Source organism: Gopherus flavomarginatus, chromosome 9 (genome assembly GCF_025201925.1).
Source record: "Gopherus flavomarginatus isolate rGopFla2 chromosome 9, rGopFla2.mat.asm, whole genome shotgun sequence".
In the NCBI taxonomy this organism is placed as follows: domain Eukaryota; kingdom Metazoa; phylum Chordata; order Testudines; family Testudinidae; genus Gopherus; species Gopherus flavomarginatus.
The window spans coordinates 78,477,239-78,501,850 of NC_066625.1; the positions used below are offsets into that span (position 1 = coordinate 78,477,239).

Sequence of the window (24,612 nt, forward strand, 5' to 3'; positions counted from 1 at the left end):
TCCCTCGGTGTCTGAATAAATTGCAGTGTGTTTTGATTAGGGTGCTGAAGAGTGTGTCCTTGCAAAAGTTTGTGTTGGATCCTTCTCATTCCCAAGCTCCTCATAGTTTCCCATTCGTACAAGACAGATGGCTGAAACTTACAATTTTCAGCTTTTCCAGGGGTGTGGGGAAATGGTGGTTGTGATCATGGGGCTTGTGGAAAGAACATTTCATAATGCTCCCTTCTGGCCTCTGAAGTCCCGTGCGGTTTTCTGGCCTTGAGAACTTTCTGTCATGAAAGCTGATGGGCATTTTTACAACTGGGGCTGTAAAAATCAGGGTCTGACTGAGGTTTGTAAAATATTCATATGTCTGAAAAGCTGGACATGGTATTAGGTCACCTGTCCCTTTCTTCAGGGCATCCTTTTGCATATGAAAATGAGTGTGTGTTGGGACGGGGTTAGAGCACCCATACTCTGGGATTTGGATATGTGTTTGCATGTGCATGCTTGGATGTGAGGGGGGGTCTGTGTTTGCAGGAAGTGGGCTGTATGTTTGCTGTGTTTGGGCCATTAGGGTGTCTGAGGGGAGGTTGAGTGTGCCCATTTGGCTGTGTTAGGATGAGTGTGTTTGCCTATGTTGGGGCACGTGTGGTTGGGGTATGTGTACGTGTGGTGTTTTGGAGGGTGTGGTTTGTGAAAGGGCATGGAGGTGTACATGGATGGTTAAGTATTTTGGGGTGTCTGAGAAGGAGAGAGGATCAGTGTTTGGGGTGTTAAGGTGACTATGGATGTGGGTGCATTGGGAGAAGGGAGGGAACTGTTTGTGTGTAAGGGTCTACTGTGCAGGCTGCTGCAATGGCTCATCTGCCAGGCGGTTTCCATTGGGTGACAAGTGTCAGCCCTTGTCTTAGAAGGACAGCGTGGAGAGACTCCGGGCTTCTCTATTAGTCCTGCTGCCCAGCAGTGTGACAGAGTGGCGAGATCGATAAAGCATCCCTGGAAATGATCAGCAGATGGGGAACTGGGAGTTACAAAGTACTTGAGATGGCAACAGTCAAATTAGAGAAGATGGGGAAGAGGAACCCTCCTGAGCCTATTACAGCTCAGCCCAAAGCTTGCTTCAGTTGCTGCCTGGCTCTCCATCATGCTTGGGGCTTGCTCCTGGTGCTGGCTGTGGGTGCTTGTGGCAGAGGCAGAGAGAGGCGGAGCAAAGAGAAGCCAACACTGTGGAGTGCCAGAAAGAAGGAGAAGCTCTGCCAGTGGGAAAATCCTCCTGCAGCCTCTTCTCGGGCAAGAGCCGCCCGACAAGTTGATGGCAGGTGGAGCAGGTTGGGGGGATTCCCCTGGATTGCCGTCAGAGGCACTGGCTGTTTTTCTTCTCCCTCTGTCTGTGAATGCTCTGGCTTCGGAGGGGCTCCGGTGCAGAGGGTGTGGGTTGCTCAGCACACAGTGAGGAAGGAGCAGGGGTCATTTCATCACTGTGTGATTCACTCAGGATTGACTCCTATGGATCACAGGTTCCCAAGCACATCAGCTGGATCAAGCGGTTGTGTGCATGCAGACAGAGAAAGAGGAAAGGAGGAGGTGTACATGGGTGGTGAGAGGGAAATGTCATCTGAACACAGAGCTTCCTGGGTCACACGCTATTTGTGAATGCTGCCTCTTCAGTCTGCGCTCTCAGTTCCCTGTTCAATCTCTCGGTTCTCATCTCATGGCCAGCACTGCAGTATATGAACACCACAGAGGCTGACCTGGCCTGCAGGGCCTAAAGATGGTGGCCCTCCAGGGCAGGGCTGAAGCCTGTTCTGTTGCTGCCCGTGCTGTAGTTCTGGAGGGAGAGGACTTTGGTCTCCAGAATTCAGTCTGATTCACTCACCGGAATGGTGAACGGGACTGGCTCTCCCCATGACCCATGCATTGGTCTGGGAGATTCGCAGGATAATTAATCCTGTTCAAGAGGTTAGATTAGTCTTTGTCCAGTTGACGTGACTAACCTAGGTGAACTGTATGTAACAGTGAACAGAAGAACCACACAGGGACCTGGGCTGCTTGTCTCTTCATTGTATTGTCTGATGTTTTTGTGTGTGATGTCTATAGGTCCCGTGGCAGTGATCAGTGGGGAGGAGGATTCTGCCAGCCCCCTCCATCATATCAACCATGGCATCACCACACCCTCGTCGCTGGATGCTGGCCCGGACACGGTGGTGATCGGCATGACCCGTATCCCTGTCATTGAGAACCCCCAGTACTTCAGGCAAGGCCACAACTGCCACAAGCCAGACACATGTGAGTGCCTTATTCAGCTGGATTCTTCTGCTTACGTGAGGACAAGAATGGGGGCAGGGGTGGGGGAAGAGAAGTGGGCGGGGAAAAAAGGATGAAGAGGAAGAGGTAAAGGAAGAAGAGGATGTGGGGGAGGATAATGGATCTTGTATGGTTCAGAAATTAAGATGAACCCCAAGGTAAATCTCAGGTCTCAAAAATCACAACAAACATGAAGGTGCTTCAGAAGCAGAATTTCCACCCTCACCCTCCACTCCACTTTCATCCTCCTACCACCACCCGCTAATCACCTTCCCCATTCAGGACAGAGACAGCCTAGAATGAAGCCTGCAGACGTTTGCTTTGGGCACTGTACCAGAGGTGTGAGCCAGTGCAACTGGAGAGCACAAGGCATTAGCGAGACTTGCTTTCCCTGTGGGATAAGGGAGCATCTACCCGTCCTTCTCCAACAATTCCCTACCCTCATAGCAGAGAGACTGTCTCCTTGAACAATCTGCAGCCCAAATGGGCAAACGCAGCAGTGTCTACAGGTAGGGCAGATACACAGAAAACACTTGGAGCAGGAGAGCAACAGATTCGGACACTCCATTTCTTACACTGAGTTGGAGGGTGGGGGGGCTCTGAAAAGCTTGAAATCTGCATTGTGAGCAAAATCCATTAAATAGCAAATATCTTCCACTCCAGGTGATAAACTGTCCAGCCCAGCTTAGCGGGAGCTCTCATAAACTCTGATAGTAAAAGTGAAGGGCTGTTAAAAAAGATGCACTTTTGGTCACCACTTACCACGACTGCTTGCCAGGCCATTGGCCCTCAATACGTGGAGCCCATGTACAGTCTGTGGATCAGAAACAAACCTCTCACTGCACCCTCAGCCTTTGCCAATTCCTAGAAGCAGCTGCCCCCCACTCCAGTTATTGGTCAAGTTCTTGGAATATTGTGCATTTCTTGGTTCAAGTCAGGATTGGATGTAACAAAATGCCACAAGGAAAGTTATTGTCACTATCTTTCGGGGCTGACCAGCAGCAGAAAGTATCAGGGATCTTGCTGGAGAGCCAGACTTCCAGTCTGTTTTTGCTAACTTGGGAGACTGGAAAAATTTGAGTCTGAGCTTTGAGGTGTTTGTAGGAATCAAACTTCCAAACCATTAGAAATTCACCCAGTACTGAACATTAGGCAGGAAGTTGGTTCTCCATGGCTGCATCTTTTGCAATCAGACAAGCCTGAACAGCATCCCCTTCTCCTCCTGCTGAGATGTCAAGGGCTGGTCCTATCGCTGACACTCACACGAACTGATAGAGACAAACATGAGCTGGACCTCCAGTCCTGGACTGATGCTTGTTGCACTTCAATCACCAGAGCAATGGGGTGTATCCAGTTACTGTGCCTGGCTTTCCCTTTCATTTGTATTTTAATGTGTTTCTTTTGGTCTGTTTGTACAGGGATGGGGTGGAATGTTTTGGTTAGGCAGAAGGAGCCAAATAGTGTGGTATTTCTGTATCATATTTATGTTTGATATTTCTTATAGCACCTCATCTCAAAACACTTTACAGACTCTGATGGCTTTGATTCTCTCCTTTCTCTCTCCCATCTCTGTAATCTATGGTATTTCATAGTACACCAACCGTTTTGGTGTGTAAGCACCGTTGTAGTAGTGGTAGTTGAAAGTCAAAGGATTCAATTTACTCTAAGTTTGGGGTGTCTGGTTAAATATTGTGGGGCTGCCTGGAAAGGAGATTGCAGCAAAATTTGGTCCAAAAGTTTCACGGGTTCTGTTTGATTAAGATCTGAAACGTTCAATACGCAGCAGAACCATGAGGGGCTGGAATCTGGATCATTTAACCGGGCCACGTGGGGAGAATTTGACATTGTCAATAAATACACGCACAACAAATTGCAGGGAAAGCACTTCCCTTGGCTTACCTGCCTGGAATCATCTGCAGGGTTCCATGTTTCTGGCGTTAGTTTAGGGCCCAATCCTGCAGCTCTTGTTCAGACCTGTGACTTCAGTAGCACTGATGCCTGAGCCCTGGAAAGTATCCTGGTTCACCTTTACAATAAATAAAACCAACCAGACTCTTTGGAGTTTCCATTTGGTTTTTATTTTACCCAAGCTGTTCTGCCCAGCCTGCATTTGGCGTATTGGATCTGGCTGGAGGTGAGTGATTGTTCCCGTTCACCCAGGATTTTACACATTGGACCTCTGGTTTGCTACTCTTCAAATATTTCTCCCTCCTCTCCCTTCCCTCTGTGAAGAAGAGAGGTGAAGCCCTTTAGATAGGCAAGCCTATTAATAGCCAGCAGAGTCCATCCAGAAAAGGGGCTGATACAATGCCTGGACATACTAGTGGCAGTTAGCCCCTGCCCATCTGATCACTGCCTTCCTGCTAAGTCCACTAGCTGGATATTAGACTAGGAAGCCCATCACTAGCCATTGCATTCACCTCCACATAACCTGTAGAGCCCAGATCCACATACAGGTTTTGTTTACATATCATCTATAGATTTTGGAACATGGCTTCTCTCTTTCTTTAGCTTGGTCCTCCTCCCTTGTTGGCTGTGACGCCTGGTGTTTGGGCTGAGGACACGTGAACACCTGTTACTGAATTACAGTGAGGAGAGAAAACTCTCTGTGCTTAATGCAGTATTAATAGTACATTGGTGTGATATAGATTTCCGTCACCCTCTGCACTAACAAACATCGCTTATCATGCGGGAATGATGGATGTTTATTCCCAGCCACTTAGTTCTGCATAATGGAATTGCAGATGAAATATGGAAAGTGGCTTGCTGCCTGCTAAGCTTTACCCTCTCTTGCTGCTTCTGCACAAACCTGTCCTGCGGGGGGTACTCTTACAGACTCATTAATTACTGTTGTCTGCAAGGAGACAGACGTTTGCTTCTGACTATGGATGTACTGGGTTTTTTCCCCTGTCAAGAGGATGAAGGATGCTGGAGCTCTCTCTCTCACCTGTGATTTTCTGGGAGCTCCTGAGACCAGGGCCTTTCTCTCACTCGCCTACTTGCTGCTGCTTCCAGAATTAGAGAAACGGAAGGGAAGAGTCATTTCTCCCTTCCTAGATGTGGGTTTGGGGAAAGCACCTGGAAGCAAATGTGCCACTCTGTCCCTGTGTTGGGACATATTGACACTTTGGGACCTCGTGCTCTGCCCATTTCCATCCTTTGCCATTCCCTCTGCTCCTTTCAGCCATAACTCCATGTGCACTGGTCAGCGCTATGGCTTTGAAGGATGCATTTTGTTAACAAATAAAAGCTTCAACTTCAGTAGTTCTCACTCTCCTGCAGGGAGTTAAACTGAGTGTCAGATTTAAGATGGGGCATGTTGATCTCAGAAGAACTAGTGGCAATATAGAGTCCCTTTTTTCTGGGACACTGAATAGGGATCAGGTGGGCATATTTGGTTACTGAGATCTCAGGGTATCAGAAGAACAATAGGCATGGATGAATCTGTGCCTTCACTGTCATCTGGAAATAGTTGTATTTCTTTTCTAAAATGCTTTTAAGTTGTTTTGGGCTAGGTATGGAAGGGAACTCAACAGAATTCTGCATGTAATGGGTCAGAAGGTTCCATCCCATGAGTGATGCTGGTTCTGAAGCAAAATGGGACTCATTCTACCCTCCAACGTTTCCTGAAAATGGCAGTCGGTTCCTGTGGGCAGGAAACTGCAGTTTGCTACAAAAATTAACTACATGATAGAAAAAATGGCAAGTGTCTGCCCAAGAGACATTAACACTGATGCGGTGCCTTGATGCTAGTGGGAGGGACCAAATGTCACTGTTTTGATCATGAACAGCTGTGCTTCTTGACAGCAATGGAGACTTTCTACTCTAACTCCAATTTGCCAGTCTCCTGACTCTGATTCCAGGTGGGTGATGGAAGGAGCTGGACATTTCTTAGCTCTAAAAGCTTCAGAGATGTTTTGGATGAAAAGGTTTGGAGGCTGGCCTTGCTTTTGATAATGGTGATAAGCACCAACTATGTTGAGGTGGTTACTTATTAGAACCTCTTGAGTCTGTACCATCAGGTTTTATGCAGACATGGTAGCTGACCTTCAGTTGACTTCCTATCCGAACAGCAGGATCCCAGGGAGCAGTCGTTCTTGAGGAAAACTGGCTTTTCTGAGACTGTTCCAGAGCAGAACTAGGAAGAAAAGGCCTCAGAAATGAAAAATACTTTCCAAGAAGGGATCCGAACTTTGCTGAAACTAGGCAATGCTCAGTTTGAGTCTGGGATGAAGGGTCAGTCGGGGCTGCTCTCTCAGAACAAGACGCTCTGGCTCCAGTAAAAACAGCGATGCTGGAATCATTCAGAGCCTGCTTTGATTTTGTTGCTGCTGACTGGGCACGACGGTTGTTTGGTTTGTTTTCCTCTGTCGGGACTGGTGCAGCCTTAGCATTGCGATGCATTCACCATGTAGGTGGAGCCAATGTCCTTCTATAGAGTACTAATGAGGGTTTTTTTACAACCACATTTATTACAGGCTGCCCTGACATAATTGCATATTCGAAGTTAGTAATTACACGTATTCACACTAATTAAGTAATTAGATATAATTACGCTAACTGTAAATACATGGTAATCGGCTAAAAAGAAGTACTTCAGAAAAACCAAGGCAAATCACACAATAAAGAAACCATCAGCAGCCTTTCCGCACATCACTCTGTCTTTATCTTGCATTTGGAGTGCAGTTTGAAAGGGAATCTGTGATCCATTCAAAAATCCTACTGTTTAAACAAATGGATTTCCTCCCCTATGTCTGTCATAACACTAGAGAGTCAAAAGGGGAGAGGTTTTTTTAAAATCCAGTCTTCCTCTCACTGCTGATGCTCTTTGTTCATCAGTTGTATTTTCTTTAGCTTGGACAAAAGAAACTGACTAAGTCCATTCTATTTTGCTTGTGATCAGTTTTGCTCCCAGGTTCTCCAAGATGCACATCTTAGGTTGCAAATGTTTACAGTTTATTTGTATGAAAACAACTGTTTTCACTGCTAACAGAAGAGGAAACATTCCTGGGGGCAGGTAGGGTTTGGAAAAAATTATTTCTACCAAATGTAAATTTTGAGCCAACTTTGAGCTGATGACAGAGGCCCTTTAACTCTTAATGAGCAGCCCAGAGTAACTGAATTACGGAGACGTAGCCTCCGAGTAGCCTGACTCCCCCGTCAGAACATCCCTTGCAAGTCCTACTAACCCCTCTCTCTGCTTCAGAAAAGCCTTCACCTTCCCAGAGACTCTAGTTCCCTTCTCTTCTCTCAGATGTTTGGCTTTCTTATGGGATACATCAGCATTCTATGCTGCCGTCCCTGATGGTCAATGTGTATCTGAGGTCATTAGGGGACTTAGTGGGGAGGTTTGAGCTGAGGCCTTCTCGGTATGCTGGTGACACCTAATTGAGCACCTCCATCTCCACCAACCCAGGGAGAGTGATCAAGTGTCTCAGAGTTTGGGAGAGCAGGGCTGGCTCCAGGCACCAGCATAGCAAGCAGGTGTCTGGGGCAGCCAAGGAAGATGGGGGCGGTACATCCGGCAGTTCAGCAGCAATTCGGCGGTGGGGCTGTCACTCCCTGTCAGAGTGAAGGACCTGCCGCTGAATTGCCGCTGTAGAAGTGGCGGTAGAGCTGCCACCGGATTGCTGCTGATCGCAATTGCAGCTTTTTTTTTTTTCTTTTCTACTTGAGGCGGCAAAAACGCTAGAGTTGGCCCTGAGTGAGGGTGGGGCATAGATGAAAGTGAGCTGAGTTAGAGTGAAGTGTTTATGGGGAGTGGGGGAAGCAGCGGGACGATGAGACTGAGTTTATGCAATGCCTCCAGTTTGAGGCCGTGTTCATTTTTTATTACCTCCGCTCACAACTTGAAGGTCGGGTTAGATTCCCAGCTGCTTTTGAAGGATAAAAGAATAGCAGTGGTCAAGGCACCTTTGTCCATCTAGATCTGATTAGGAGGTTGTGCCCGTTTCTCTTGGATGTAAATTTAGCTGTCATGATCGATGCCTTTGTCACCTCTAGATCAGACTGCTGCAGAGTGCTCAGTCCCCCTACCCCCGTCTTCTGTCTGCCTCCCCATTGCTGCCCAGCCGCTAGCCTTTCCACTGCCAGAAACCCTCTTGAGCTTCACTGGACAAGAGTTCTTACTGATGGCTGCTGCCCAACCCTGGTTGTCAGGTTCGGAGGTGGGGTGGAGACCACATATGAAATAGGCTCCCTGGGGAAGTGGTGGAAACCCTGTCTCTAGAGTTATTTAGAACTGGACTGCACAAAACATAAGTGATCTTACATTGACAAGTGGGTGAAGGGTTTGATCTAATAAGTCTCTTCCATCTCTACAGTACCTATGTCTAGGAGGTTTCTGGCTTGGGGTCCATGCAAAAATCCTGACCTCAACATTCATCTTCTAGTAGCTGGAAAACCTCCGTGATCCTGAACTAGAATCCTGCTTCCACACCTTGCAAACCCCACCCCCTACTCCAGAGTAGTCTCTGTTGGAAACTGCTTAGAATGCCCAGGGCTAATGTCAGTCTCTTGTGAGCAGATTTTAATCTTCAAACCCCACGGACAATGAAGCAGGACTGAGCAGCGCAGAGTGGCAGAATGAGGAAAGCGCAGGGCCCCACTCACCCCTTCACGCCCACCTCCTCTGCCTCATTCTCCTGACTGACAGCTGAAAGGAAAGGTCCTTTTGGTCAGTGGCCTGTCCATCCAGCTCTCTCTACCTATAGTCAGCTCTCAGCTGGTTTCTCTCTCTCTGCTGCACTCTCCAGCATTCCTTATCTCTAAGCATTTGTTCTCCATCCCATTCACCCAGCGGAGGAAGGGAGAAAGAAATGGCAACAAATGCCAGAGCTGAGAAGTCAAACCAATCTCAGGCAGAGAGTGGCACCATCCAGACCCATTCCAGAGCTATTCTGAGCTGCAATTTGACACTCTGGATTAACACCACTGGGAACTGGTCTTCTGCCTTTCCTGCCATGGGCCATTAGCTTGCTACTGAGCCGAGGGAGTAGCAGGCTGTAGTGGAATGGCTGGCAGGTGCATTCTTCCCACGTACCCCAGGACTGTTGGCCAGTACTGCAGGTGTTTCTACATGGGTCCATTCAGGAGAAGCCAAACAATTAAGGAGGAAAATTCCTGTCCTGCCTGTCTCTGCCCAAACCCTGCAAGCATTGCAAGGCATTGTGGTAGCCAATAATGCAGTGCCTGGTGGGACAGTCCTGCCCTACTCCTAATGTGACACACATGCTATCTCTATTTGCATACAAGCAAATCACCTCCTGCAGCTGTCAAGATGGGCTCTAAGGGAGTTAGATCCTACCACTGTTATTTTAATGTGCGTTTATTGGAGATGTTTGTAGCAACAAAATGGATCAAAGGCAGCAAAGCACAATGCCAGCCCGCGCCAGGAACTGAAGCTGACAGCACAGCTGTGGCGGGTGATGCTGCATCCGGAAGCAACACTCCTGTGTGCAGCGAATCCAATTCCATTAGAAAACAAACCATTAACTCAGCCATAACTCAGTTATGTGCTGCTGACACTGACCTGCCAGCAGGGAGACAATGCTCATGAAGGGACGAGACCCACATGCAGACATCAAACAATGAGCAAAGTCTTCCCCTAAACACACATCCTCTGGCCATAGTCACTCCTGAGGCCCCTTTAATCCTGGCATGTCCAAAGGTGACAGCTAGTGTCGGCTTGCCTGAGGTGATTTTTAGAATGGAGCCAAAGCTCTACGAAGGGGGCCTGTAAGCTGTACGAAGAAGCAGTGCAAGGAAAAGCCTTCAGCATATTTCCTAATGGCCCAGAGAGGCTCTAGCACTGCAGGCTGCTGTCACTCATCAGAAGCCCTGTCTGTCCATCAAGAAAAGAGTGGTTTGATCCTTCCCACTTCAGCAGTATGGGAGCAAACTCTTCCACACGAGAATAATGATTAAACATGAAAGCTACTTGGCTGCAGCAAGGATGTGTTATATACTCACTTGCCACCCTGGGCACATGCACACTTTGCTTGCACACTCATTTGCACACCTGCACATCTCCTTTATATGTAGTCTGTCCCGCCCATGTATTGCAATCACATACCCATCACCCTTATTTGTACGCTGTCCGACGTACATATTAATTTGTGTACATATGCATGCTCACTCGTATACTGTAGTGACAGGCATGGTATAAAACTGTAGCTGGATTAGCTACAGGCACTCACTCACCAATGCGTGTGCTCTCACATGTACGTTCACACCCACTTATCAGACACTTCTGCTCACAAATAACTTTACACCTGTGAATCTTCTACTTTTTGCTGAGCACGCTTGCCGCTCCCCCCCACCCCCATGCAAGCCCAGCAATGCCAGCGAGCTCACTGACATGCAGCCTGGGCAGCTTTCCTTTCACATATTGCCCCTACCTGTCAAAAATGGCTGTCTCTGCAATTTTGGGGCTGGGGATGAAGGGTTTTCATGAGCTGGCGAGAGAGACTGGATTTTCAGTGCTGGCAGGTCATAAACCGTGAGGCATTGTGGGAGTGGTGGGGTGAGAAAGAAAAGGATAGGGCAGGTGGCAGAATGAGGAGAGAGATTATCATGCTATAAATTGGTGCCTGTTTAATCATTCGCTCACCTACGTATTGGTATTTTGTAGTGTCTATCTGGTTGAATTTGTCCCAGCTCCACTCTGTTCTTGGGGCTGAGGTGGGTGTCTGTGCCACAGAAAGACATAATGGTCTTCATCAGTCATTGCTGTCCTGGCTCAGAGCTCTGTCCTCTCCGCCTGGCATAATGGTGACACAGCAGCTTGTCCCGGGGATATTGCTAACTCTTGCAGCCCTGATGCCAATGATAATGAAGAAAGCTTTAGAATGATCTCCTAATGGCACATTGATTGTGTGAATTATGCTTTGGGTATTACTAAAAATAGATGGTATGTCTTTATAGAGAGAGAGCTGAGCTCTTACCCGTCAGCTATTTATTTATTGTGGTTTTTTCCTGAATTTAGTTTGGCTTATAAAACTGAAGCATTCTGAAAGACCCTTGACCTACCTGCTGTTCCTACAGATCCATGATGCCCATGTAGTACATGGATGTTCTGGTGTGGCTGTGGAATGTCGTGGTATCCAAGAAAGGGTTATTTTATAGAAGCTAGTTGCCAGGTCCCAGGAGTTGCTTGGAAACAATGTCATCCTCTCTTGGTATAATCCACCCAATGAGAGTTGGTTTTGCAGATGTAACATCACATCCTGCTGAAGAGTTATGGTTGGGTGAAGTCTTCCAGAGCTGATCTGAGTTGACTTGGTTTGAAGGAGATGCTCTCTCTGCTGGCAGTACAGTTGAATTAAAGCTCCTGATAAAGACAGCAATTATTAATGACAAGTCCAGGTACCAGTTAGAAAAATTATTACTCCCAACATAGTGTGAGCATCTTTAGTAGCGCTGCCTCTCCCAATCGAGGTATAGTTTGGTACCCTAGAGCTGATGTAATGGTGATCACAAGCACAAGTCACAAGCACTGTCCATTTCCAATACTGCTTTTAGACAGAGACCCCTGGAGTGGTTTCTCCTCAAAATAGCATTTTCAGAACATGACAGAACCGACAGTTCCAGTGGTGAAACCAGGCAGAGATCAGAGTAGAAAGATGCTTTCCCCCATTGCAATAGGTTCCCTCTAAAGAGCTCCTCGTGTCAAAGGGGACTCGCATTCCATGGACCTGCATAGGCGTCTAGGAAAGATGTGTGAACGGACTGTGAATGCTCAGCCAGCCTGATTGCTAAATGAGCTAGACAGTTTTTGTAAAGAATGAGGCTGCCTCCTGTATCATGTAACAAAACTTGGCTATGGAGAATGCCGCATCTGTCACTATGCTACACGCCGCAGGCACTTGGAACAACCCAGTGGCAGACCCAAGGGTAGAAATGAGCTGAATCTAATCCAGTCTGCTACCTCTAACAGGGGCCAGTGTTGGGTGCTGCTAACGAGGGTGCCGCAGTGCACCCAGTCATGCAATAGTATTCTTACTGAGGGGGAGTGTAGCAGGGATTTCTTCCTTACTCCAGCTAATGATCACTTGGTGCCATGAAGTCTGTGAGCTCTTGCTGTTTTACTCCCAGGAAATTGTGAATTATTTATTATTTACATTGCGGTAGCACCCAGAGGCCCACTAATGTAATTGCACATACCGTTCTTCAGAGAAAAGTCTAATCCGTTTGAGTCTTACTGAGTTATTTGCCTTAATATCTTGCATCGGTAGTTCTCCAGGTTCTTGATACATTAAAATATTGGTTTTTAATATGCTGGCTTTTAAATCTGGAGTGCCTTCTTGTTCTTGTACTATAGGAACTGCTAAACACAAGCTGCATTGCCCTTCCTTATCCCAGTCTCACATACCCTATCCCATTCTATCCCATTTTATTAACCCTGTGCCAGACCAAAGGGTTCTTTCAAAAACAAAATAAAAAACCACTTCCTTTATATTGTGAAATAACAGATCTATGTGGCTCTGATAGGGATAAAAGGCAGAGAAGGTTGCTAAATCTCCAAAGCGTACATGGCAAATTTTGCCTTCTAATTGCAACACTGAAATAAAATTAAAGTCCCTGCCTCCCTCCCTCCTTCATCTCCTTGTCTCTCACCCTTCCACCTCCTACTTGAGGGATTAATTTGAGCTAATCCTCGGCTGAGCAAAGTCTTTAGGAAAGCGAAGAGGTAAAGTAAAAACCATGGGAGGGGAAAACCTCACACTCGACACTAATAAAGAAATTACTGGCATCCTACATTATGAATTGGATGAATTTTTAATGGCCAGGAATGCGGTTGATTTATAATGCATCCATCCCGGCCTGAAGAGCCCAGCGCCAACTAATAAAGAAATGACTGGCACTTTGTATTAAAAGTATCAGTCATTTTACATCATGGCACTGTAATTGATGTGGAGTATCAAGCATGGGGTAGAGTGGGTCTGCGGCCATGGCAGGTTCCATGCAGGCAGAAGAAGCAGGATGGGCTTCATGCCCCCCACCTGTGTTTCAGATGAGCTCTGTGAGGTCAAATAATGGGTCTCAGTTGAGGTGGGCCTATGAGAACCTGGCTGGCTGGTTGCAGTCGTTCCACCCTGCTCCCTAAGAGGAAAGGGAGCTCAGCTGGATTTTCCTTCCTTCCCTCATATCCCATTCGGAATTACCTCCCCCAAGAATGCAGGCTGGTATCTGCTCTCTGGTTTGAAAGCTGCCAGTACAGGGGGGAGAAACTCCCAGGGAAGGATCTCAGCCCCAGTTCCAAGCATTGTGTTACACAACCTGCAGTTTCCATTCTTGTCCCTGTATTGCTGGGGCCCTCACAAATCAAAGACAAATGTAGCTAGGCTGAGGTCTTGCTCCAGGTGTCTCCAACAAGGCCTCATTCAGTGCAGCTCAGTACCCTGTCCTTTGGGTCTTATACTTAGGGTGCAGAGCCTGTGAAAACCAGGGGACAGTCACCCAGAGTCTGTGGTGATGAGCACATTAGTAGATATCATCAATGATCTGGGACAAGATTTGCAAGCCCATGTTCATTGGGGCAAAGCCCAGCAAGCCAGAGTGAGGCTTGGTGGAGGGACACGCCTTACAGTGAGCAGGGCAAGATTCCTCAGGGAAGCAAGGTGTCCAGGAACTTTGGGTGTGCTCTTCTCTGGGTTTCTCAGGTAGATATACTTAGTACTTCACGGCTCTCTAGAAACACTGATTACTCCTCACAGCCACCTGTCAGGTAGCAAAGGATCCTTGTCTCCATTTTACAGAAGGGGAAAGGCAGAAAGGCAATTGACTTGTGCGGGGTCCCAGGACAAGTCAGTGGCTGCTTGGACTAGATGCCAGAGTTGCTGCCTCCCCGGCCTGCATTCAGCCCACTAGACCATGTTGTGTGTTTGCATGCCTCCTGTGATTATTCCATAGTTGGCAAGGAGGTAACTCCCAGTTGAGTTAGCTTCTTGCCAGCTTGGTAGGAGGTGGACTGAGCTGGGAGTGCAAGATTAGCTCCATTTTACAGACCTCATTGCCAAGCACATAGATATGTCATATGCTTTCAAAGAGGCTCATTGCAGAGCTGACGAGGGGAAGGGTAGGGCGACATTTGCCTTATGCAAATGGAAGACTTCTCCTTACTGCCTCTCCTTGCTTGACTTCCTTTACTGGCTGAAAGAATGCAACATGGCGCCTGGGACGTCGGACTCGCTGACTGATGAAAACAGAGTGCTCCGAGCTACAGAAATTGTCTTGTCCTGGAGGAAGGATGAGTTTATTGCCTTATTTATGACATTTCCCCACAGTAGCATAAATAATATTTTCATAATAGATGTGGACCTTATGAATAATATAGAGTCTTGAGCTAAGTAATTGCAATGCTTTTTAATATAAGAGATCTTCAGTGTCAAGTACTATTAATGAGCTGCCTTTACTCTCTCTCTGCTGAGGGCAATTGCAAACCCCAGCGCTGTAAGGATTTGATACATTTGGGGAAGATTCTAATGCACTGTTCAATCATCTTGTTCTCTTTGGGATACCCCAGAAAAAGTATCAGGTTTGCTGATTTTCTCAGCCTTCCCTGGCTTTTGATGGATGCCCACGTTGCGTAAGTTGCTGGGAAACCAATTCTCTTACATTTAGTATAAATCTGTGAACATCTGATTGATCTATACATTGGCATTAACGACTCTAAACTGCAGAGATTACTTTGAATTAATGCATGTATAATACACTAATTCCACCATTATTGTATGCATTGTTTTAGTGAACCTGCTGTGAATGAAGGGTGCCAGACTCTCCCTAGATCTGATATAGCACAGGAAATTGCAGTGTAAGTTTCCTTAGCCAGTATGCCTCGGTTTTGCCCTGAAGGGACCAGCTCTTGAGGCCAGGAGGTAGTTCAGCCTCTGTGGCCCATTTGGTCTTTGGCCTCTCTTTTGAGGCTGAAGACAAGAGAGGGCAGTAGTCAGGGAGAGACATTTTCACAAGTGCCTATATAACTTAGGCACTTTGGAAATTTTTACCCATGGTGGTTTTTGTGATGTGGACCCTTGTCCACTAGGAACAAGACAAAGACCCACCAACCCGTGCGCTCTGGGGCTAGTTCAACAACCTGGTTAGCGTTGAGGTGGAATAGTTTTCTCAGGGAAGTGGTAGAAGCGCTGTCCTGAAATGCTGCAGGGAGTGTTGATGGTGCTGTTCCCTATCTCAGCAGAGCACTGAACTAGCATCCCAACATATACAGAGGGAGGGCGTGCTGTGATGTGCAGTGCTGCTCGAGGCAATGTTTTTTTGGATGAAATACAAAACAAAGATCCTGGCCACACTCCTTGTGGTCATTAAAGGTGATTGGAAAAGTCAGATTATTAGATGTGGTGTTGTGGTTAAATTCATACTCAGGTAATGACAGTCTGCCTGTCTGATTTCTCCCTGTGGTGTTAATTAGAAGTACTCCTCGTCACTTGCTGTCCTAAAACCCTGTGTAGCCTTGCCTCCTATGTGCTATTAAACAAGTGACTATGTTGTTAGAAATGGTTCCTTTATAAAATATATGCTGTCTGTAATGCCTTATGTCCTTTGGGATGAAAAGCACTTATGATATTAATTATTATTAAGATTGAACACACGATATCTCTTTAGCAGTTACACTGTCATCTGGGGGGCGGGAATAATGTGATGGCAGTTATGGGAATTGCTGTGTGGTCATTTTCATGTTACGTCACTGTTCATATAAAACAACCATTCATCAAGTGGCCTGGTTGCCTAGTGGTCAGTGCACCTGAGATGGCTTCCTGCTTAATGTGTTTGAGGCCATGTGTCCTAGTTCCAGGAAGCCTCTTTAGATTAATGGAGCTGTCTTGGAACATTATGGATACCTTTTCCATTTTTTTCCAGACTTTGCATCTCAAGCCCAGAATCAGACTGTAAATCTCTTGCATTACTCCTTTCCCAGCCAAGTTCCTTTTTAAGTAGTTTCGCTTCCTCTTTCCCCCAGCTCCCTTAGGACTGGAACTCTGGAAGAGGAGAACTGCGACCTGCTGGTTTGGCAAATACAAGGCATAAATTCAGGCCTCGCCAGTTGTGAGAAGAGGCAGGGAGGGGAAGGTCTGGTGACCTTGAATAGCGAGTCAGGCAGGACCTGTGTGGTCTCCAGTGTTCCTGTGCCAGAGGATAGCTAGTAGCTCATTGACCCAGTGAGCCTCTGCACGTAACTTTTATTGATCATCAGCTTCTTAATCAAAAATTCAGTCACAGTTCAATACCACAGGTCTCCCTCTCCCTCTTGGAGCTTCACCCCAGATGAGGCTCACAATCTCATTATGCACCCGAGAAGCTCCTCTCCTGGGTTTGATGTGTAAATTTCAGTGCTGGCGAACGTTTACAGCTACCACAAAGATCTGTGCATTGTGTTTCTGATCCACCGCCGTCTGGTCATGCTGACCTTCTGTCCATGAGTGCTCCCCAGCTGACTTGGAAAGTCCAAGTCTAAAATCAAAATTTGTACTCGGGGCCCCAGTATAGCAGTGCATTGTGCTACTGCTAAACTGCAGAACTGGCTCACGCCTGCCATTATTTAAGTACATGGCAGCTACGTATTTGCCGACTTTTGCATCTATAGAGCTGAGAGTTTTCCCTCAGTCTGCACCTGGCAACATTATGAGCAGCATGATGCCACTGCATGGCATTGTTCCTCACAGCCATTGCTTTGTGGGGAGAAAAGTAGAAAACTTCCCGTTTTCCCTTCATAGTTATGCTGCAAGTGCAGTTCCAGTGTTGGAGAAGAGTCCAGAGGGAAGGAGGAGGTGACTCTGCTCAATACACAAATTATTTTAGATGGCCCTGTAGAGAGAGAGTCAAGGTTTCAGATGAGCAGCCCCCACTCTGCTGTACCCTTCCCTGGATGGACTAAAGGAGAAGACTGAGCTCAAGAGGATGGCAGTGCTACAATGAATCTGTGCCCAACACGCTGCAGAAGCAGTTGTATAAACCACACACACACCTGGAACTAGAACCCTCAGCCTTGAGTCCCAAAAGCCCAGGCCTTGCCACCTGAGCTAAGGTAGCTCTCTTGTAATGGGAGGTAGTAATCAGCCCCTTGTCTTCTGTATCAACCAGCATGAAAAGTGACACCTCACACACTTACTGACTCCAAGCCAATGGAGGACAAGGATGTCAAGAAAGAACACTCAGAAGGACACATTAATAGGGTGAAGGAAAGAGACCGTGAGAGCGGGGTGACTGGGGCAGAAGGATTGATCTTGGGAGGTGGAGATAACAGGGCAGAGGAATTTGGGTGCAGGAGATTAACTGAGGGAAAGAACACACAGAACAGCTCTCAAGGGATTTAAATTGTGTGTAAATGATGGGGGAGAGCATAGGGGGTTGCAATCCTCATGGAGGGTCAAAGGGCAGCCTTGGTCGTTCTAGCTGGACTTCTTTCTTTTTTCTTTCCCTGACCTTCTTGTAAACAGTTCACGCCAGGTTTTCTGGTGGCTTAAAACCAGTGTGTGATTTGAGTCCTCACAATGGCCATACGAAGTGCACACTCATACTTTTGCACAAGTGTTCGTGGTTGTGTGTGTGTGTGTGTGTTCTGCTCTAGAAATTTTACGAATCTGACTCCTTGGCTTGCGCTTGAGATGTCATCGTGCTCCAGTTGTCAGAAGAAACAATGGACCGTTTTTGGATGGGACATGATTGTTTTGGGGGAGATGAACCTTGAGTTAGATGTGTTTGTTCCCGTTGCTTCATGTGGAGCTCGGGACTGAAGCTGCAGTTCTGTTTGATTTTCTGATATGCTTCATTTTCCTTCTCTCCTTTAATAATTGCTGCATTGGAAAAAAAAATCTCCTTGCTCCTTGTGTGATCAGTGCTGCATATTCTGTGTTGGTTACAGTGCTCTAAGAGCTTAATTTGACTGTGCAGGGTCATGTCCCATTTAATGCTGGCTGGTTTTCTTGTCAATCAATAAAAACTTCATTTAAAAAAAAAAAAGGAAAGAAAGTGGGGACAGAAACCCAGCCATTAGTGAGCTAGGCTGAGACCTGCAGTACTTACCTGGTTTCCAAGCGGTCATGCTGCAAAAGCTTGTGTGATCTAGTCTGAGTTGAGCTCTCCAGATTCATTGCTGACTTCTGCCAGCAAGGGACAGACCTGAATCACAGAAAGGCCTCTCCTTCTGGCCCCAGGCACCACTGAGCTGCTCCATGGAGTCCTTACTCCACCCGCTTGCATGTCCTCTAAGAGGAGTTCTTCTCTTAGGTCCTATGAGTGTCTGTATAATTCTCCCCATGTCCCCAGCTTGACTCTGAGGCCTGTTGCTCCTCTGTGTTCCACATGTGCGAACCATGTCTGGCTCAGAAACACTTACCCTTTCTTGCCCCTCTGTTATTTACCACTAGCTCAGAGGGAACAAGAAGAGCCTGATTTGGGTTTCTTTGACTCATTTGCCCGTGAAATAAACATATCACATCATAGGAGGGTGTCAGCAACCCCAGTCTTGTGTCCGTGGTGTTCTCCTCACCAGGCTGCTTAGACAGCCCTTTCAGAGGTTTTGTGTGAGTGGACTGTGATCAGGGAGGGAAAGAGATGTCTCAAGCTCTTATCTTAGCTGAAGTATAACTGCTTCTACTAAGTTGGCTTATTCCCAAGAGAGGGCTCATAGCTAAACATGTTAACTCAGAGCCTGGCCTTTTATAAAAGAGAATCTGCTTTTTTCCAGACTGAAACAATATCAAACCGTTGCCTACATGTATGCAGGCAGCCTTTGCAAGGTGACAGTACTCGTTTGGCAAGTGACGCAGCTGACCCTTCAGTTGTTTGCTTGTGAGCTGCCAACCTTCTTCCTGACCTCTCAGGACTTTATTAACTCAGTTTCCTGCACCATTCTATCAAGCGGGGCACTCATAGCCCTGTGAAGTTCAGCTTGAATGAGCAGAGCCCTCCTGTTTCCATTTGGAAACCTCTACTCTTGGAGCCAGGGGTGTGATGCTCACATCAAGATATCTGAGCTAGCTCTGCTTGAGCTAGGGTGCTAAAAACAGCAGAGTAGCTGGGATAGCACAGATGGTAGCTTAGGCTCACCACCCAGGGAAGTAGCGGGGGTCTAGGTGGATATGGGCTATGGGAGTACATGCCCACCTGGACACCTTGGATCCTTATTTGGGCAGCTAGTCTGTGCTACCCTGGCTACAATGCTCATAGACTCATAGACTCATAGGTCAGAAGGGACCAATATGATCATCTAGTCTGACCTCCTACACAAGGCAGGCCACAGAACCCCACCCATCCAATTTTATAACAGCTAATTTGAGCATGATAGCTGAAGCAGAGCTAGTGCAGGTATCTGTGCAAGCTCAGAATCACACCCCCAAGTCCAAGCGCAGACATAGCCACCATGAAAGGGTGGTCAGAAAGGCACTGCCTCTCCCCAGACCATGTGCTGCATTGCACACTTGGCCAGGTGAATTATGCGGGGGGTTTGTGCCTCATTCTGAAGCTATAGATATTAGTCACTGCTAAAGGCTGAATAAAGGAGTAAATAGACTGATGTTTCTGGCATGGCACAAGGCAGAATACCTCGGCTGCTGGAGTCCAGTGTTGTTAGGCGTAATGGGAAGAGGTAGGCTATTGGGCTGGATGGACCATTTGAGCGATCTGTAATAGCAGAGAAGACAGAATTATGGTGTGATCCATAATTGCAGGGAGTGGGACAGCAGGTTGAATATTAACTAGTTGTGTGATCCTTGAAGGCAAGACATCAGATCTGATAGACCTGTAGGCTGATCCATTGAGGCCGTTCCTGTTACTTGTTCTCCATACTGAAATATTTCTTTAATCAGAGAGTCAGATATGAAATCTCTTTAAGAGGAGACTTTCATACAGTACCTGACTCAATGTAGTAATCAGAATATCCGCTATGGGATGTTTTTCCTGCAGAAATTTCACATCCTTCCTCATTTCCTTGCTGATTTTTAGGGTGAATCAATGAAAGGAGCTGTACACAAATAGGGCAGCCTGTGATCGTGCGGGTGTCCATTAGCGAGGCATTTGCTCAGTGTTAATGGACCTGTTGATTAACAAACAAACCATTGAGGAAAGTTGTTACCTGATGACAGTGGTTTGGTATCCTTTGGTGTTGTGCTGCCCCACCTCCTCCATGCATCATTCATTCCTGGTGCCCAGGCTGCTGCAGCCAAATCCGTATCTGTGCCACTTGAGAGAAGATCCGAAACAGGAGCTTGTCCACATCACTTGCAAACCGTGAGAAAATGGGATCTCATTTAGAAGAGAAAGAGACTGTCATGTAATGGGCTGGTGATTTGATTGTCATGGGCATTTTTCGGTTAATCCTATTACAGGCGTCGACAGGGTTTGCCAGTTGCACCTAGGAAAGGCCTTGCTCAGCTGAAGCTAAATGGACTGGTAACGTCCACGGAAGAGCCCCAACAGTCTTTAGAACCGTTGTAGTAGTAATGGCTCCTGAAGAAGTCACAGTGCATGGGAACATTCAGTCAGTTCTGTAAAGACTTCCAGGCTGCCTGTCTGGGCTCAGTAAAGCTGAGAGAGATGAGGTGGGTGAGGTAATATCTTTTACTGGATCAACTTCTGTTGGTAAAAGAGACAAGCTTTCAGTCTCCTCAGGGCTCTCCTTCAGGTCTAGGGAAGTACTCAGACAAAGCTGTTAGTTCTTTACCTTCCTACAGAGCTTTAATCTTTGCCCTTTTTGCAGAATTTCCCATCATGCTAATGCCAGTTCAGTAGCACTCCCCATAGTAGAAGACCTAGGCCGGGTCTATGCAACATGGTAAGGTTGACGTAAGCTGCCTTGTGTCCACCTAGCTGTGGAATTGTATTCTTATATTTGTCTCCCTTCAACATAAGTGCTTCTTTATGCCAATTTAGTAACACCACTGCTCCGAGTGGCATGTAGTCACAGTTAGTGTAATTAGGTTGACATAGTGCTAGTGTAGACATCGCGTTGCTTACATTGACTGTTCCTGGCCTCCAGGCTCTGTCCCATAATGCCCCATGCAGACAATACAATTGATACGAGCGCTCCTGGTGAGGAAACGCACCACCTACGCAGGGAGCCAAGTGTGCGCACACAAGTGATTTAATAACTATGGTGGCTGTATGCCGACGTAAGTTAGGTCGACATCATTTTGTAGTGTAGACATGGCCCTAGTGCAAGAGTTGGGATTTTGAGCACTGTGTTGATTAACATTATATTACACTGTGGTTCAAATGCTTCCTTGTCTATTGTAAGATGCACACTGCTGCTAATACCAGCAGAGCTGACCCACTCTTTGGAAACTTTTGCAGAGTTCCCATAATGTAGACAAGCACTTAGCACATTTGGGTATGTCTACGTGGCAGTATGGAGTGAGCCTCCCAGCCCGGGTCAATAGACATGGCCTAGCCAGGCTCACACTAGCTCTCTACAAATAGAGGTGCAGACAGCGCTTTGAAGTTGCAGCTCAGTCTGGAACTTGGCTCTGAAGCCCACCCCCCTTCCCTAGGCGTCAGAGCCTGGCTCCAGCATGAGCCACAACTTCAAAGCTCTGTCCGCACAGCTGGTTTTAGAATGTGAGCAGGATCCCCGTTGGCCCAAGTCTATCGGCCCAGGCTGGGAGCCTCACTCCAAAATGCTGTGTAGACGTGCCCTTCAAGATCTTCCAGTGATCTGGGGTCCCTCAGTACAAGCCTAGGCAATGCACTTCCCTGACAGCCCGTGATGGCTCATCCATGCTGAGTGGCTGTCATAAAGCTGTTGTGGAGACACTGGCGTGACCCAGCAGCACCAAGTGAGTGGAAGGAAAAGAATGAGTTTCTGGGTATGGGTTGTATTTTAGACATAACTATCATGCTTGTAACCAACTGCTGTGCTTCTGGGAAGTGAGCTTGAAACCTCAGCGCTTTGTGGGGAGTGGAGGGGGCTTTGGGCATCCTTTGGCTGCTGGTGTAAAGAAACCTGTTGCCCGGTCTGGTACGCTGGGCATCACCGCTCTCCTGGCTTTGTGCCCACTGCACAAGAGACCCCAGTGTGTTAACTGTTAGACCTGTCTCTGTTGTTCCAAGTCTGACTCTGTTAGAATCGTCCTTCTTAGGGCTGACGGGAGCCGAAGTGACAAGGCAGTTAGTGGATTAGGGCAGCAGAGTGAGAACCATTTGGCGTTTCTCTCCCAGCTCTTCTGGGTGCCTTTAATTAGCATGATTGTAGTGCACACGATTGCACCATGTTCTCTAGTTCCCCTGGTTAGAATAATGATTCCCACAGCTCCTTTTGTAACCAATGCTGATCATTTAGAAAGACTCCGGTTAAAAGCTGTTGAGCTAAGATGTGAAAAAATGATCAAAGTTCAGCTGCAGCGTGCTCACAGTGACACACACATTCTCACGTCGCATGCCTCTTCACACCCGCATCGTACGCTCACCCTTGTCATTGCGTTCACACAGGTCACACCCTCCTGAGGGCCTCGCCTTTCTGTGCCATCCGCACACACAACATCCACTTACACAGTCTCACACTGATGCTTTCTGTGTTGCTCAGACATACAGCCACACGTACAACGAAACTCCTCTCCGCCACACTCAATATCACTCACATACATGTCACATACTTACCTTTTGTGTCACTTGCTTGTCCCTATCACGTACTTGCACACCCAATGCACTCACACAGACGCCCACCACACACACTCTCACACATGCACAACCTTTCTGTATCACTCATCCCATGCACACTCAGTACTCTGACCCCCCCATGTCCAGTCGCACGCACAGCCACGGACTGTAGTCTCACGTTCAGTCACACGCACAGTCATCTCTACCCAGATATGCAGACACAATCATGAATGTGTGCACACTTGCTCACTTATGCTGTCTCTCCCACACACTTACAACCTTAGTAGCTCTCCCTCTGAGGCCTCTGGTACATCGGCCAGTGGTGACTCCTGGCTGCCAGAAGCAACAGACAGAAAATGGATTTATGATACATTGGGCTGAAGTATAAAGGAATGTTATTTTGGGTAAAGCTGTTCCCCTCACTGCTCCCTTTTTAACTCTTGAGGTGGAAGGAGAATTGGGGGGAGGGGTTTCTGGACAGTTGTATTTTAGTGAGTTATCTTCTCCCAATGCCTGCCTGTACTGACTCTGGGTGAGTGCATCCTCGTCTCTCCTGTGGATCGTTCCTCCTCTATGGCGATTGATATTTGAGCTCCAGTTGCTTTTAACAAAAGTGGGGCAGACAGATACAAAGCCTTGCACAGAATTATACGGTGTGAAATGAGATCTGACTGAAGTGCTTTAAACCCATAGTGCATTTATGTGACTCAGAGGGTGGGGGAGTTAGTTTGGGGCTCAAAGTAAAACTGGGTCAGGCAAGGCCTTGTCCATCATGTGGATTCACGAGGCACAGAGCTGACTGTCAAAAGCTCCAGTGCAAAGATTCACAGTCAGGTTACTGACAGGAAAAATTTGCAGGAAAGAGACCTTTGTCGTCCTCAAGAAAAAAAAGAAAAGAAAAGAAAACTCCAAACGAGGTCGCCAAATGCTTTCATCCCACTGAGCATTTCAGCCCCTGGCCCTCATTTTCAACCCTGCACTGATGTACTGAGCCTTCCCTAGCCACCCTGTGCTGACCATCCCTAGAGTGCTGGGAGGGGCGTCTCATGCATTGGTCGTCATCCCTTCTCGCTCCCTGCAAAGCAGACTGCCTGGGAGCCCCCAGCCCTTGTCTCCTCTCCACTTTGCTGACTCTCCTGTTCTGCTGGGGGGGGGGGGAAATGCCATCCTGCATTTTATACCATATTCCCACAAACAGGCAGGGCTTTAGGTGCTGTCTGTGGAAGGGAGGTTTCTAGCCATGCCTCCCTCTGTAGAGAGAGCCATGTGATGCCTGCCTCGTTCACTTGGGGCTGTTGGGAATGCCTAGGATTATTCCTTAGAAGCAGCATATTCCCAGTACCAGCTTGGGTTCCTGTACACCCTATGGGGACTGCAAGTTTCTGTCTTTGAGGGAAGCACCCTTGTTTGTGCATTGATTTGAATGTTGTTCAGAGGGCATGCTGCTCTGTGTCACAGAGATGAGGGACAGGAGCCCTCCCCACTTAACCCTTTGGAAGAAACTTATTCCTTAACTGACTTGCTTTTCTTCACAAGGAAACTTTTTGAGAACCAGATAGTGGGGAATTGGCAGGGGAAGCAAATCCATGGTAGGTTCCTTCTTTTACAGAGTGGTCTGCAGAGTAGAAGAGCTGGAGATGTGCTCTGTGAAGGGTAAGAACACCCATCCACGTAACTGCTTAATGGCTTAAAAATAACAAACCCCTATTGCACTCT

At 47.3% G+C, this 24,612-nt stretch overlaps 1 protein-coding gene across 5 annotated transcripts in view; it reads left to right on the forward strand.

Annotated features, from left to right (window-relative positions):
• The window catches only part of NTRK3 (neurotrophic receptor tyrosine kinase 3), a 338,382-nt gene that overhangs the window by 208,512 nt on the left and 105,258 nt on the right, over window positions 1–24,612 (forward strand). For 4 of the 5 annotated variants that reach the window (XM_050967400.1, XM_050967396.1, XM_050967397.1 and 1 more), the window contains exon 12: window positions 2,080–2,268. The exons of the other annotated variant lie outside the window; for it this stretch is intronic. In XM_050967400.1, the coding sequence (XP_050823357.1) occupies window positions 2,080–2,268 (189 nt within the window). The remainder of the gene's footprint in view (window positions 1–2,079; window positions 2,269–24,612) is intronic. 5 annotated transcript variants of the gene reach the window in all.